This window comes from Eublepharis macularius, chromosome 5 (genome assembly GCF_028583425.1).
Source record: "Eublepharis macularius isolate TG4126 chromosome 5, MPM_Emac_v1.0, whole genome shotgun sequence".
In the NCBI taxonomy this organism is placed as follows: domain Eukaryota; kingdom Metazoa; phylum Chordata; class Lepidosauria; order Squamata; family Eublepharidae; genus Eublepharis; species Eublepharis macularius.
Genome location: NC_072794.1, coordinates 4,049,652 through 4,062,693, shown reverse-complemented (window position 1 = coordinate 4,062,693; position 13,042 = coordinate 4,049,652). Strand labels below are relative to the sequence as shown.

General features: G+C 47.6%; 1 protein-coding gene across 1 annotated transcript; it reads left to right on the top strand.

Moving 5' to 3' along the window:
* The first annotated feature begins 5,499 nt into the window (after window positions 1-5,499).
* On the top strand, window positions 5,500-12,806 carry LOC129330530 (vesicle transport protein USE1-like). Its single transcript, XM_054980589.1, has 6 exons — window positions 5,500-5,858; window positions 6,488-6,566; window positions 6,697-6,844; window positions 7,597-7,627; window positions 8,910-9,072; window positions 11,905-12,806. The coding sequence occupies exons 1-6, from the start codon at window positions 5,548-5,550 to the stop codon at window positions 12,085-12,087; spliced, it is 915 nt and encodes a 304-aa protein (XP_054836564.1). The 5' UTR covers window positions 5,500-5,547; the 3' UTR covers window positions 12,088-12,806.
* Window positions 12,807-13,042: the final 236 nt, after the last annotated feature.

Sequence of the window (13,042 nt, the reverse complement as noted above, 5' to 3'; positions counted from 1 at the left end):
AGAAGGCCTTGGGTCAAAAGAGAAAAAATAATGCAGAATCTGATGTCTTGGAAGAGTAAACAAGAACCGTGAGCGTGCCAATTGTCACAGCTCCGTGCCTCATTAAAGCTTCCAAACCATCCGCTTCTGAGATTTACATCCCAACTTTGAACAGCTCCGAAGGCTTTAGGTAATAAGATCTCTCTTTGAAGAACCTGTTACTTAGTACAAATAATTTGTATGGGCTCTCCTTGTTTTAACTCTCCCCATAAAGGCACACGGTGACTCTTTTAGAGTTTAAAGATTATTCTTTATTGAAATAAACTATAATCTTTTTAATTAAGCAAGAAACTGAAATATAAAGGATTACTAATGTCTCTCAAATAAATTTTTTCCTGTTGCTTTTTGTGGAGAAATCCCTTTGTTGGTTTTTAGCTGAGAAATCCCAAGTAAGAAACGTGAGGCCAATTTTGAAAGTTTTGGGGGAAGCACAGCAAGCAAACACAGACACAGAAAGTTTTCCTTTTTTCTTTTGTTGATTTTCGTTAGGAAATTGGAAATGGTGGCAAGTCAGGATCTAGACCTCTCACAATTCCAAAGGGGAGATCCAAATCTCCTGGCAGCTTCTGCTCCACTGAAGGATTCACCAGTGGTCCAAATGGAGTGTGCACCTCGCTTCCAGTTGGAAATAGAGGAAGGAACAGGAACTCAGGGAGGCAAGAGAACATGAAGAGAAGATACTGTGCTTATGGAAAGAGAACATTTACAAATGCTGAGAGACGAAAAAATACATGAGATGCTGCTACTCCCATTGGAAGCTGATAAGGCAAACTCAGCTTTGCCAAACATGGGGGGGAAACCCATCTCAACAGAACCGTGGCATTTACCAAAGTATACAGAGGGACTGTGATTTTGAGGCCTTTACTTCCTTTGAATGTGCATGATAGGAAGTACATATGAAGTACATATGCTCTCAGATTACAGGAGGATTGGAAGAAGTCTATAGAAACATGGCCAAGAGGGAATATGGGGATTATGACCTTTTTAAAGAGAAAGTGAAGATGCGCTTTGGATTGACACCTGAACATAGCAGGAAAAACTTCAGAGTTTTAAAGAAGCGCACCACAGAAATATTTTCCCAGATGGAAGGCTGCTTAAAATAACTTATCTGACTGGTGGCAAGGAGAGGGAATTAAGTTTTCCAGGGAGGAGGGTCAGAAACTGTTCGGGTTTATAGGAGTCGAACAATTCCTTTACTTCTGCCCTCCAGGTCTGTATGAAGAAGCGGCCAAACAAAAACCCAATACTGTTGCCCAGGCAGCAGACTTTGCAGATCAGGTGATGATGAAGTCATGAGCGAGCCAAGGGGGAAAGTTTATTGGAGGAAACAACCATTTTAAAGGCCATGGTTGGGGCCACTTCCACGGTTTGAAAAGCTGCCCTGCCATGTGGATTATAAAGTCCAAGAGCCTAACCCTACAGCTCCAGCTAGCAAGCCAAGCTCACAGACAGGAGATAACTTGTTTTAATTGTGAGGAAAAGGGACAGTATGAACCAGACTGCCCTAAAAAGTCAAAAGGGAGTCACCCCCAACCTTCCAGGGTGCATCTGGTGGGAAATTTCTCTTGACAATAGTGCTTCTACATGGTGTAATTCCATGCATTTTCCCTGCCTCAGTCTCCCACAGATTCCATTTTCCCCCTTATACTGAAGGACCTTTTTAAAAAGGGGTATTGCTAGATCACTATATTGTAACATTATATAATTTGTATTGGTATCATTTCCAAGTTCCTGACTTCCATTAACATTTAAAATTACTCTAGCCTTCTTGTTATCCACAGGCAGTCACTCTGACTTTGCTGTGGTATATTCCAACAGATCAAAAGGAAGCAAATTTTTGAAATAAGGTAGAAAAGCCAGGAAAAACATGGAAGGTGCACAAAAGCACCACAATGGAGCGAAGAGGGGAACTGCTTCCTAAGTGCATCTGAGATGGGGCAAACAATCTATTTGTAAAACCTCATTGATGTGATAAGTGATTTGACAGTGGATTTCTTGAGACTTCATGTAAAAATTAAGACGATCACACTTTGAATCTATACTTTTATGCCATGCAGCACCCCAAAATGCTAGACTCATGTTTTTAGTGGTGCAGTACATGAGAATTGATATAATGTGCAAATTTAGGGTGGCTTTTGGTAGAATAATAGAATCATAGGGTTGGAAGGGACCTCCAAGGTCATCTAGTCCAACCTCCTGCACAATGCAGGAAATTCACAACTACCTCCTCCGACTGCCCCAGTGACCCCTGCTCCATGCCCAGAAGATGGCTAAACACCGTCAGGATCCCTAGCCAAACTGGCCTGGGAAAATTACTACCTGACCCCAAGGTGGCAATTGGCATTACCCTGGGCATGTAAGAAGGGCCATGAGAACTAAGCACTGATGTAACCTATTCTGCCCTCCCACTCATGATCTGCCCAGGTTCACAGAATCAGCACTGCTGTCGGGTGGCCATCTAGCCTGTGCTTAAAAACCTCCAAAGGAGAGCCCACCACCTCCCGAGGAAGCCCACCTCCTGAGGTCCCACTGAAGGACTGCTCTAACAGTCAGGAAGTTCTTCCTGTTTAGCCAAAAGCTCTTTTGATTTAATTTCAAGCCATTGGTTCTGGCCCGACCTTCTGGGACAGCAGAAAACAACTCCGTGCCATCCTCTATAAGGGATAAAGGGCTGGAGCCTGTGTGTCTTCATTGTAAAGAGTTGAGATAGCAGCTTTAAGCTGTAAGGCCTTGTCTATGTTGGTCCTCAGGGGGACATGTTCCCCAGTGCTATATGGGGAATGCCTGCTTGAGTATCTCTCAGATACCACCAGGCAAACCTTGGGTTGTCTCCAGTTCCCCACACCCCATTTTTTAAGGAATTGGTATCTTCCAGTGTTGTTTTTAGCATTTGCAGTTACTGAGAAGCTGGGCTTAAGTATGATGCATTGTTTTTATCAATGGTGGACATAAGCTGCTTTGGCGGTTTTAAAAGAAAATATTTGTGTCTCTTTCCTGTATGGTCTGTATTTTGGGGGGGGGGATTTATAAGCCACTTTGAAAAAGTCTCCAAAGTAGCTTACAGTAAAATCAAGTTTTAAATGAATGAGATATACAGTGGGTGAAAGCAGCATAGTTAGGTAGAAACAAAATGTCAGGAATGATGCTGGATCCAGAATGAAAATATCTCACTCTGGCAGAGAAGTGAAAATGACCAGGGTCAGTGCCTCTGGAGAGAGCAGTTTGTAGGTAAGGTGTCGCCACGTAAAGGAGCTCTCCTCTGTCAGCCACCTGAAATCTCTGAGGGCACCTGAGAAAGACAGGGCTTTTGGTCTACCTGGAAAGATCCTCTGAAGCAGATCTCTAGGATCGGGCCCCAAGATGGTCTTTCAAGTTCCTTAGCTTGGTTTCAGAGTATAATGCTGGAAAAGACGCTTTGAAACAGGCTCCTTCTCATCAGGGCCAAGCTGCTGGTGAGCCTTCCCAGCTGGCTCTCATGTGGCCAACTACCTCCCAAGGTGCAGGTGACTTGGCTCAGTGTTATTTGTGTCGAAAGGATGGTTTCTTTAGGCTTGGTAGATTCAGAAAAGGAGGCTGTGCCTGCTGGGAGCTGCCAAATGTAATGCAGTTAGTTAACCTCCAGAGGTCCCATCAGTCCTCACACCATTGGGCTGACACAGGCCCTAGGCCTTTCCAGTTGCTGCTTTGGTGGCGGGGGGGGGGGGACTCGCAGTTGGAGAGAGCCTGGGGAAAGTAAGCCCTCCTCACTGGCAAAAATATGACGTATCCTGGAGCAGACAGAGAGCTAGGGCAGCTTTGAGGCTGCAGGCACTTGAGTTGGAATGTGGCCTGCCTAGGGCTATATCCCTGCTCAGCTCCAGTGACCCCAAAGATGGCTTGTGATGGCTACGATATTTCCATCTAACTTTCCTTACAGGGTAATAGTGAAGCTGTAGTCACTGTTGTTGCTCTGCTTGACTCCAGGAAAGGGGCAGCTGTATGCAAAGACATATAGGGCTTTGGAATGTCAGCTTCTCTTCCTGGGCTTGGACATCTAGAGCCTGAAGTACCTGGGTTGGTTTGGCCACCAGTGGGCCCTGGGTCCTTCCAGGGCCTCTTTGTTTGACTTCTCACAGCTTATCATGGCAGAGTAAGTCTGCTGTTTTGTGTTTTAGCAAATTACTCCAGGGGACCTGGGAAGAATGGTTGGAGAATTTGTCCTTTGTGTCTACCAGGGCTTTTTGTCAGCTGGAACGCGGTGGAACGGAGTTCCAGAACCTCTTGAAAATGGTCACATGGCTGGTGGCCCCGCCCCCTGATCTCCAGACAGAGGGGAGTTGAGATTGCCCGCATGGCGGGCAATCTCAACTCCCCTCTGTCTGGAGATCAGGGGGCGGGGCCACCAGCCATGTGACCATTTTCTCCACGGGCAACCCACTGAGTTCCACCACCTCTTTTCCCAGAAAAAAAGCCCTGGTGTCTACCCTTTGCCTCTGGAAATCTGCTCTTAAAAAGAAAGACCCATCAGTGGCTAAATCAGTGCCGGAACAGCTGGTTCAAAGAACAGAGATCTTGGTGCTGAGAGAGGCCACAGCCGTGCTGCATCTGAGATGTATAGTTCTGTGCATGCTTTCTTGGAAGGAAGCAGTGTTAAGCACAGTCAGGCTTACTTTTGAGTAGGCATACTGCAAGCACCAGAGTGCCTGAAGAAGCTGATGCCCTTGTGGAATTTGCTGCCAGAGTGTGGGTGGGAATAGCTGCTAGCTGAACTGGCTTTTTAAGAACAACGCCAGACCGATTCAGAGGCCTGCTGAAGGGCGGGACCGCCCGCACAGCCCCTGATGCTGGGGAGAAGGAACAGGAGAGGGCACTTGCCCTTACGAGTTGCTCATCTGCTTCCCGTAGGCTTTTGGCAGGCAGCTTCTGAAGAGGGAATGGTTCGCAAGAGTGAGCTGCTTATTCTGATTCAGCAGGGCACACTTGATGTTGAGGGCTGGGCTCTTGAATACTCGTCTTTGAGATGCTTTCTTCAGTTCAGCCAGCATAGCCCTGCAGAGGCCGCAGTACGCACTCCTACCTTTTTGTGAGCCTCGGGGCAATACCAGCTTCCCATGTGAGGGAGGCACAGAGAGAGGGGTGCGAAGCAGACAGGCCTAGAATGAGTGGCTGTGCTCTGCTGCAGCAGTGTTGCAGTGGAAGGGAGTTCCCAGCTTTGGAACTTGGATCCTTCCCCATGGACTGGACCATGTCCCTGAGCCGTATTGAGCAGAGTCAGCACAGATTTTACATCCCTTCATGCCATTCCAAGCCTCACCTTATTGGCTCCCGTTCTGGCATTTGGCCCACCAGCCTCCTTTCTCTTTCCTTGGAGACGTGTAGATTCCTGTTCTGAGTGGGAGTGGCACCCTTTTCCCAAGAGGGATGTGGTGGTCAGAAGTGCCTGCTGTCCATTTGGGTGGATCAAATTCCAGGAGGGGGTGGACCGGCCAGTTTTCTCTGACCTGAGGAGGGTTTTTTCAGCTTTCTGAGATGGTGGCTGCAGTCCTGATCCTGCACCCCTTGGGAAGAAGACCGGTGGAAGGCTCTTCTTCAAAGAGGAGCGGCCTCAAGTTTGCACTGCTTACGGGCAATGCAAGAGCACTCAAGATTTTGGAAGGGGTTCTTTCATACCTCGATGGAAAGCTCCCTGGTCTTGTTTATCCTTGCCACCACCCTGGAACAGGAGGGTGCAGTGGACCAGAAGGGCCTCTGTCACAGGCAACCAACTGTCTCTCTTGTGTCTCTCCTCAGTATGTTGCTGCTTTGGAAGAGATGCTCCTGGAGCTGAAGAAGCACTCTAGGTGAGTAGACAGGGGTAGGACTGATGCTGGCTGGGCAACATGTCACATTTGGTTTGGTTTGGATGGTGTTGCTTGTGAGGGAAGGAGAAGGCACTGAAAATCTTCTGGGGAGTTATGTCTAATGTAGACCTCACAAGCCTCACTCAAGACTTTACTCTGCAGCATTCATAAGTTCTCACAGTGATACAAGTAACAGCCCTAAAAGTTATTTTAAACTGGCTTGTGCTAAAATGGCTTGCAGTTTGAAACAGATCACCTGCCTCTGGGAGTGCCGAAAGTGAGAGAGACTCGCTGGTGCACAGGCTGGGAAAGGACACAAGCTCTGATGAGCCCTTGACGTCATCTACTGTTGTCTTGACTTGCTTCTTTAAGAGAACTTCACAGCAGAGCCCCCCCAAATGTCTCTCTTTTTCGCCAGAAAAGATTGTTGCCGCAGGCATGGCTGCTTCTGCTGTGGGCAGTAGGCCAATCAGGCCTCTACCAAGAGCTGCTGCTCTATTGACTTGTGCCCCCCCCCTCTCCTCTTGGCTGGGGTGGCTTTGCCGACTTCATGGGGGTTGGAGGGACAGCAGAGAGCATCCTGCCAGTCTTTCTGATGTGATGACTTGTTCTGGAATGGTCTCTTTCAGCAAGCCGGCCCCAGAAGTGCTGAAGGAATATTCTCGCAAGGTGGATTTCTTGAAAGGACTTCTAGAAGCAGAAAAGCTGGTAAGGGCCAGGGAGCGTCCAGGCCTCGATAAGAATCTCGCTGTCCCTGCAGCTGCCCACAGGGAGTTCCTCTTGAGCTCTCCCTGCTGTGTCTCGGGTGGGTCTCAGGCTCTGTCCTTTTTCTTCCCAGTCGTCCTCGTCTGAAAAGGCACTTGCCAATCAGTTCCTGGCCCCTGGGCGAACCCCCACCACGGCCAAGGAACGGATCCCAGCCACCCAGACGGTGCATTTGCAGACCAAAGCCCGCTACGCTGGCGAAATGAGGAGCGAGCTGCTTGGTACAGTATGTCCGCTTGCCACCTTCACCCCCATTTCCAGAAGGGCTCTTCTAAGGGGCCACTTGGCCAAGGTGAAAGTCACTCCCCCCCCCACTCCTTGAGGGTGGCTCGAGTCGAGCCCCAGTGATACAGCTTGCCTTGCCCAACTTTGGGGGTGTCTGGCTGGGGGGGGGGCGCTGTTCGTGAAGGGGGCGGGACCTTAGTTGGATGATTGAGTGGCTGGGCCTCCGGGGCTGACGTGGCAGGTTTTGTGTGGCTTCTGTGCCTGGCAGTTGCAGGGAGGTTGGCACAAGCATGCTGGCTCGCCACCTCTAAGGGTTCTGTGAACACTCTCTTCCTTTCTATTTTCTGCCTCCCCAGGACCTCTCATGCAAAATGGGTGAGTGTGCCCTGACTGTTCCTCGTTCTGGAGCATGCACAGACAAGCCCTCTCTAGCTCCTTGCCTGCAGCCTGCCAGCAAACCCACTACCCTGTCAGAGGGGGGGGGGGTTTCTTGTTCACTTTCCAACAGCTAGAGCTGGGGTAGGGTATAGCTGTGTGGTGGTAGCCCCCCCCCCTTCAGTGCTTCTTCTGCATGTGCACAGCACTTTGTGGGCATGCTACACATACACTGCCTCACCACTGCCTTTCTCGCATTCTGACCCTGGGTCCCTGGTCAGAGCTTCTGTCCCGCCAACTCTCCTGTTGTATGCTGCAGCCTGCCCAGGAGGGTAGGCAACTGCTGACAGCAATGTTTTCTTTAACTTCCCAGATTTGGAAGAAACCAGCTTGAGGAAGCGCATGTGAGTATTGGGGATATTATAGGATGGCCTGGACTGTGATATATGTTCCCAGTAAAGTGGGTCAGTAGAGTGAAAAGGAAATGGGGTTTGGGCAGATCCATGGTCCACTAACAACTGTTAGCCATGAAGGCTGAATGAAACCTCCATATTGAGAGGCCTTCCAGTATCATGTGCTGGGGGGTGGGGGGTGGGGTTGGCTTGCATGCCTTGCTTATGGGCGTTGCACAGGCACCTGGTTGTCATCTGTTGGAAACAGGATGCTGGGCTTGGGAGACTATCCTGGCCTGATCTAGTGGGGCTTCCTTATGTTCACCCACCACATCCTGAGCTCCTGAAATGAGGGCTTGGGAGAGAAGTGTAACAGTTTGCTATACGTGATTAGATTTATAAGTACACCTGTATGGTTATACAACAAGTTAGAAAAAGCTGCAGCAAAATTCATCCAGAGTTCAGAAGAGTTCACTAGCATACCTGTGTATTGCTGAGTATAATGTGCTCCAATCCAAATATCTGTGACAGAAGGAGGGTCTTCTGTTGTTGGGACTGGGCTGTCAACAAGGAGGGGAGGCTCCTATGCTGCTTCTGTCCCTTGCCTCCTCCAAACTGCTGCACATGTGAGAGCACCAGAAGGGCATGTGATGTGGCAAGATGGTCAGTGCCCCACTTGAATATAGGTAGGCTCAGCTCTCTTGCAGCTGTGCCAGATCTGTGGAACACATGCTATGACTGCACTAGTAGCCAAAGAAGGGATATCAAAAAACAAGGAGAAGGGCTCCCCCAAACTGAACTGCAAAGGAAGGAAGGCCACTGCCCACCAGAGGGTAACAAGTATTTTTTTTTTACTTTTACTTTTTATTTTTTACTTTTTTTTGCAGATTGACACTTCTGAATTGTAAAAAAATACTTGTTACCCTCCGGTGGGCAGTGGCCTTCCTTCCTTTGCAAAGAAGGGACATCAGCCTGGTGGGAGCAGGAGGGATGTGATTTGTTGGCTGCTGAGAAGGTTTCCCTAGCAGTGGAGGACCTATTCTAGCCGCTCAAGGCCTAAGAATTCTCAGAAAGACACAAGGGTGAAGTGGGTAATGTGCATGAGGGTAGCCATGATGGCAGATGTAGGAGCTGCTTCCCAGGGCTCTTTGGCTCTAGAGTGCACCCCCTGTGGCTGGAAGTATCCCTCGGTGGACACCTCAAATAACACCCATTCAGCACTGGGTGGTTTAAGCTACAAGCCTGTTGCTTATTGTGATGAAAGGACAGCTTGCGTTTCCTTGGTGTTCTGCAGGGGCCCCCTGCCAGACGAGAAGCAGTCAGCTGCGGACCTGGATGCCATACTGCAGCACCACCACAGCATCCAGGAGAAGCTGGCCGAAGAGATGCTGCACCTGGCACGCAACCTCAAAAACAACACCCTGGTGGCTCAGAATGTGATTAAACAAGATAACCAGGTAGTTCTCTGGCACTAGCACTACCCTGAGTGAGCACTGTCCTGGCAAGGCACTCAGCCCCAGCACAAGGAAATGGAAGGTGTGGCGTTTCTCTTTAACCTGCCTTGGATCTTTATTACAGCTCCTCCGGATGTTACCTTAAACTTTTACCTCAGGAAGGCCTCTTTCCTTTCTTCTTCACTCACACAGAGCTTTAGTTGATCTCTAGCTTTCTCAGTTTTTTTACCTTCCCTTTGGAGTTTGAATCCCACCACTAACACCACCCGTGGCACTTTGCTCCTTTGTGTGTGATCTGTATATTGTTGTCTCCCTGACTCCTACAGAGTTTCCAGAAGGTTTTTGCTGCCACTAAAAGCTTTTGTCTTAGATCTCCTCAATTCAACTGGTATTATAGGAAGGCTTGTTATAGATGGTAATTCGACAGAATGGTCAGCATGTAAAGGTGGTTGTGAGGTAAAAAAGGGATCTGTCTTGCTTAAACAAAAGTGGAATGTATTTATAAGTACATAAGCTTGATGGGAACACAGTACTGATAAGTGTATTAGTTTCAGGCTAGCTCTTAAGCTTGATAGTTTCAAAAATTGTTATGTATTCATGAACCCTGTCACAAAAACCAATTTCCCACACAGATCTTTACTTACAGAACAATCACTCCACACAGACAGAGATTCACTCAGGCCTTTCCACACAGTTTGCCTTGCTTAAACAGAATAAATGCTTCCTCTGAGATATACACAAGGCAGATGGCCTGACTTGGCCAGAATCTCCTGGTTAAATAGGACTTGGGTTCAAAGGTGTTACTGGACCCGATGCTTGCTCTTCTACTACAGGTCAACACTGGCTGGTTAACTCTCTCTTAGAAACACACAGACTCTTTCAGGCTCCACACCGATGGCCTGCCTTGGCTAGAATGAACACTTTCCCTTGGATCCACTCAGACTAAGAACTGCAGTTCCCTCTCTCAGGAGCGAAGCAACCGTCCGAACACAGCAAGCGTCACTCACCCACCCAGCCCTCGCTCCTTTCCTCAGAGGCCTGCATTTAAACCCACAGTAACAAATATATTAAAAACCCCACAGTAACCAGCAAAAATATTATACTCAAACTTAATTACTTGCAAAACATTTACAGTCCCCAAATATTCAACTTCTTTTCCTAATTAAACTGTGTTCAAATGCCTCAAAATCACAACATATAGGCAGTCTTTATCTTTCCTCAGGGTGCACAATAGAGCTGGGGGTGGGCTTTTAATTGTAAAAAGTACCATGCCCCCATACATTGCTATTTAACAATAAAAACGTTCAAGAGATTCATTCACAGAGTTTCCAGAATCTCTCATTTAGTCTGGCCTCAAAGCTATTGAGCAGTGACAGAATATATTCTGTATCTCTGGGACTGGCCTCTCTTTCCTTACTTATTTTTGAATGCAAGAATGTGTGGTCCCAGTCTCTCACGCACAGAGTTGCCTAATAACAAGATTGACAGTTCAGAGTTCCAAAAATTAAGGACTTACCTGACCTTAGGCTGAGTGAGCCATAGAAATTCCATTCCACTTCCTACTACTGTTCAGGGAGCCCCATGGCACAGAGTGGTAAGCTGCAGTACTGCAGCCCAAGCTCTGCTAACGACCTGAGTTCGATCCCAGTGGAAGGCAGGTTCAGGTAGCCGGCTCAAGGTTGACTCAGCCTTCCATCCTTCCAAGGTCAGTAAAATGAGTACCCAGTTTCCTGGGGGTAAAGTGTAGACGACTGGGGAAGGCAATGGCAAACCACCCCATAACAAAAATTCGGCCAAGAAAACGTTGTGATGCGACGTCCCCCCATGGGTCAGTAATGACTCGGTGCTTGCACAGGGGACTGACTACCTTTAGCTTTTCCCTTCCTACTACTGTTGTCTTTGCTCCTTTGAAATAAGGATCACTGCCACCAAAGGCTTTCATGTTAGATCTGTTCTGTTTATCTGATATTATAGGAAGGCTTGTTATAGATAGTACTATGACATAATGATCAATGCATGGTGGTGACTGTGAGATCTAAAAGGGATCCTTTATTCCCGATAAAATAAGCATTTTGCTTAACCAGAAGTAGAATATATTTATAAGTACATAAGCTTGATCATTGAAACCAATAAGCATATTGGTTTCAGAATAAATTCGTAAGCTTGGTGGTTTCAAAATACTTATTTATCCTTAAATGGTTATTCACAGACCCAGGCTAATTTTCCATACACTTCTTCACTCACAGAATAATTCTCTCCTCTCGCCCACCCAGACACACATTCTCAATCTCGGACTGCCTGACTGAACTAGACTTTCCCCCCCGTTGCCCCCTGTGTTTATTCACAATGCAGAACATTCAGACTTCCACACAGATTGACTGAATAAGACAGACTCTCTCAACACTAGACTGACTTAGGCTCAGGCTTCCACATGGTTTGCCTGACCCAGACAGAACAAACCGTTTCCCCCTGCGCTCTGACTAAAAACTGCAGTTCACCCCCCCGACACTCCAGTACAGCTGTCATTTTATCACAGCATGTGTCTCTCACCCATCCATCCCCCTTCCTTCTTACTTCAAAGGCGTACATTTAAAACCACAGTAATTAATATTCAAAATCACCACATCAATACACAGAACTAACACACTCAAACTTATTTACATGGCAAAACATTACAGAAGGGAACACCACAGTGCTTCTAAGGTCCTGTGCTGACAGAATTTCCTACCGGCCCGGATCCCCGTGGCATTTCGCTCTCTGGTAGAATTGTGCAGCTGCTGTGTCTTGCAGTTGGCCCCCTCCATAGACCTCAATGCCTCACCCTCTTTTTCCTAGACATTGTCTCATTCGCTCAAGCTGGCCGATCAGAACTTTGAGAAGTTGAAGGACGAATCAGACCGCCTGGAGCAGCACGCCAAGAAATCAGTCAACTGGCTTTTGTGGCTAATGCTGATTGTTGTTTGCTTTATTTTCATCAGCATGATCTTGTTTATCAGGATCTTCCCAAAACTAAGGTGACTTCTTGTTCTCCAGCACGGGCAGCCTGGTATGTTTTGCTCTTTTCCTTTGCAAAGTCCAAGCCTTGGATGTTCAGAGGAAGGCGGCCTTGTTCCATCCAGGCTGCAGAACTTAACTCATTTAACTTGGGAAGGACAAAGAAGAACTTTGGTAGCTGGTTGTGTGCGCTAGTTTTGGGTCCAGCCTGCTTGCCGATGGGATGGGGTGCTGTGCTAGTGAGTGTCCCGGCCACCTCAGATGGGGAGGCAGGGTGACAGCTCTGCCAGTGGAACACTGCTTTGTAGAAAAACAATTTTCCTCATGTGGAAAAATAGCTCAGTCAGTCTAGGCTAGGGCTCTTCTTCCTAGCATTCTTGTTTTCTATACAAAAGAAATGCTTCTGTGTAGAAGAGCCTGCAGCCCCATTAGCTCTGCCTGCAACCTGAAGTGGTACAGCCCATGCCTGGGGTGGGCATGTCATCTGCTACTTGTATGAATGAGGCCTGTCAGAGGGAGTTTGGGGGTGGGCAGGGAGACCTAATGGAGGTGTCATTTTGTCTCTTTTGAAAAACAAACCAAAACGGTGGAAGGGGGAAAGTGAGGTAAAATAGCATTTAAAAACCTGTAAAATCTAAACAAAATAAATACTCTGCAGTGTACGTAAAGAAATATCCCTGAGGAATCATAACACACACTTTATTTCCCATTTGTGATGAATAGCAGAATAAACTATATGCAGAGATGGGCTTCTTTTGCCTTGTTTGACGGTTGGTGCAAATTTTTTGTTGTTGACAACAGGACGGGGCCTGTGAGGCTTCATTTTCAGCAACTCTGTCGGTGGGTTTTTTGCTTTGCCATCTCTGAAACCTCCAACAGAAGTCTTTTTTTTTAGTCCAGGGGAGGGCAGCCCCCTGCTTCATCTCTCCCCTTTTTGTTTGAGAGCATAGCTACAGTTGCGCAGGCAGAGAGATTAGGG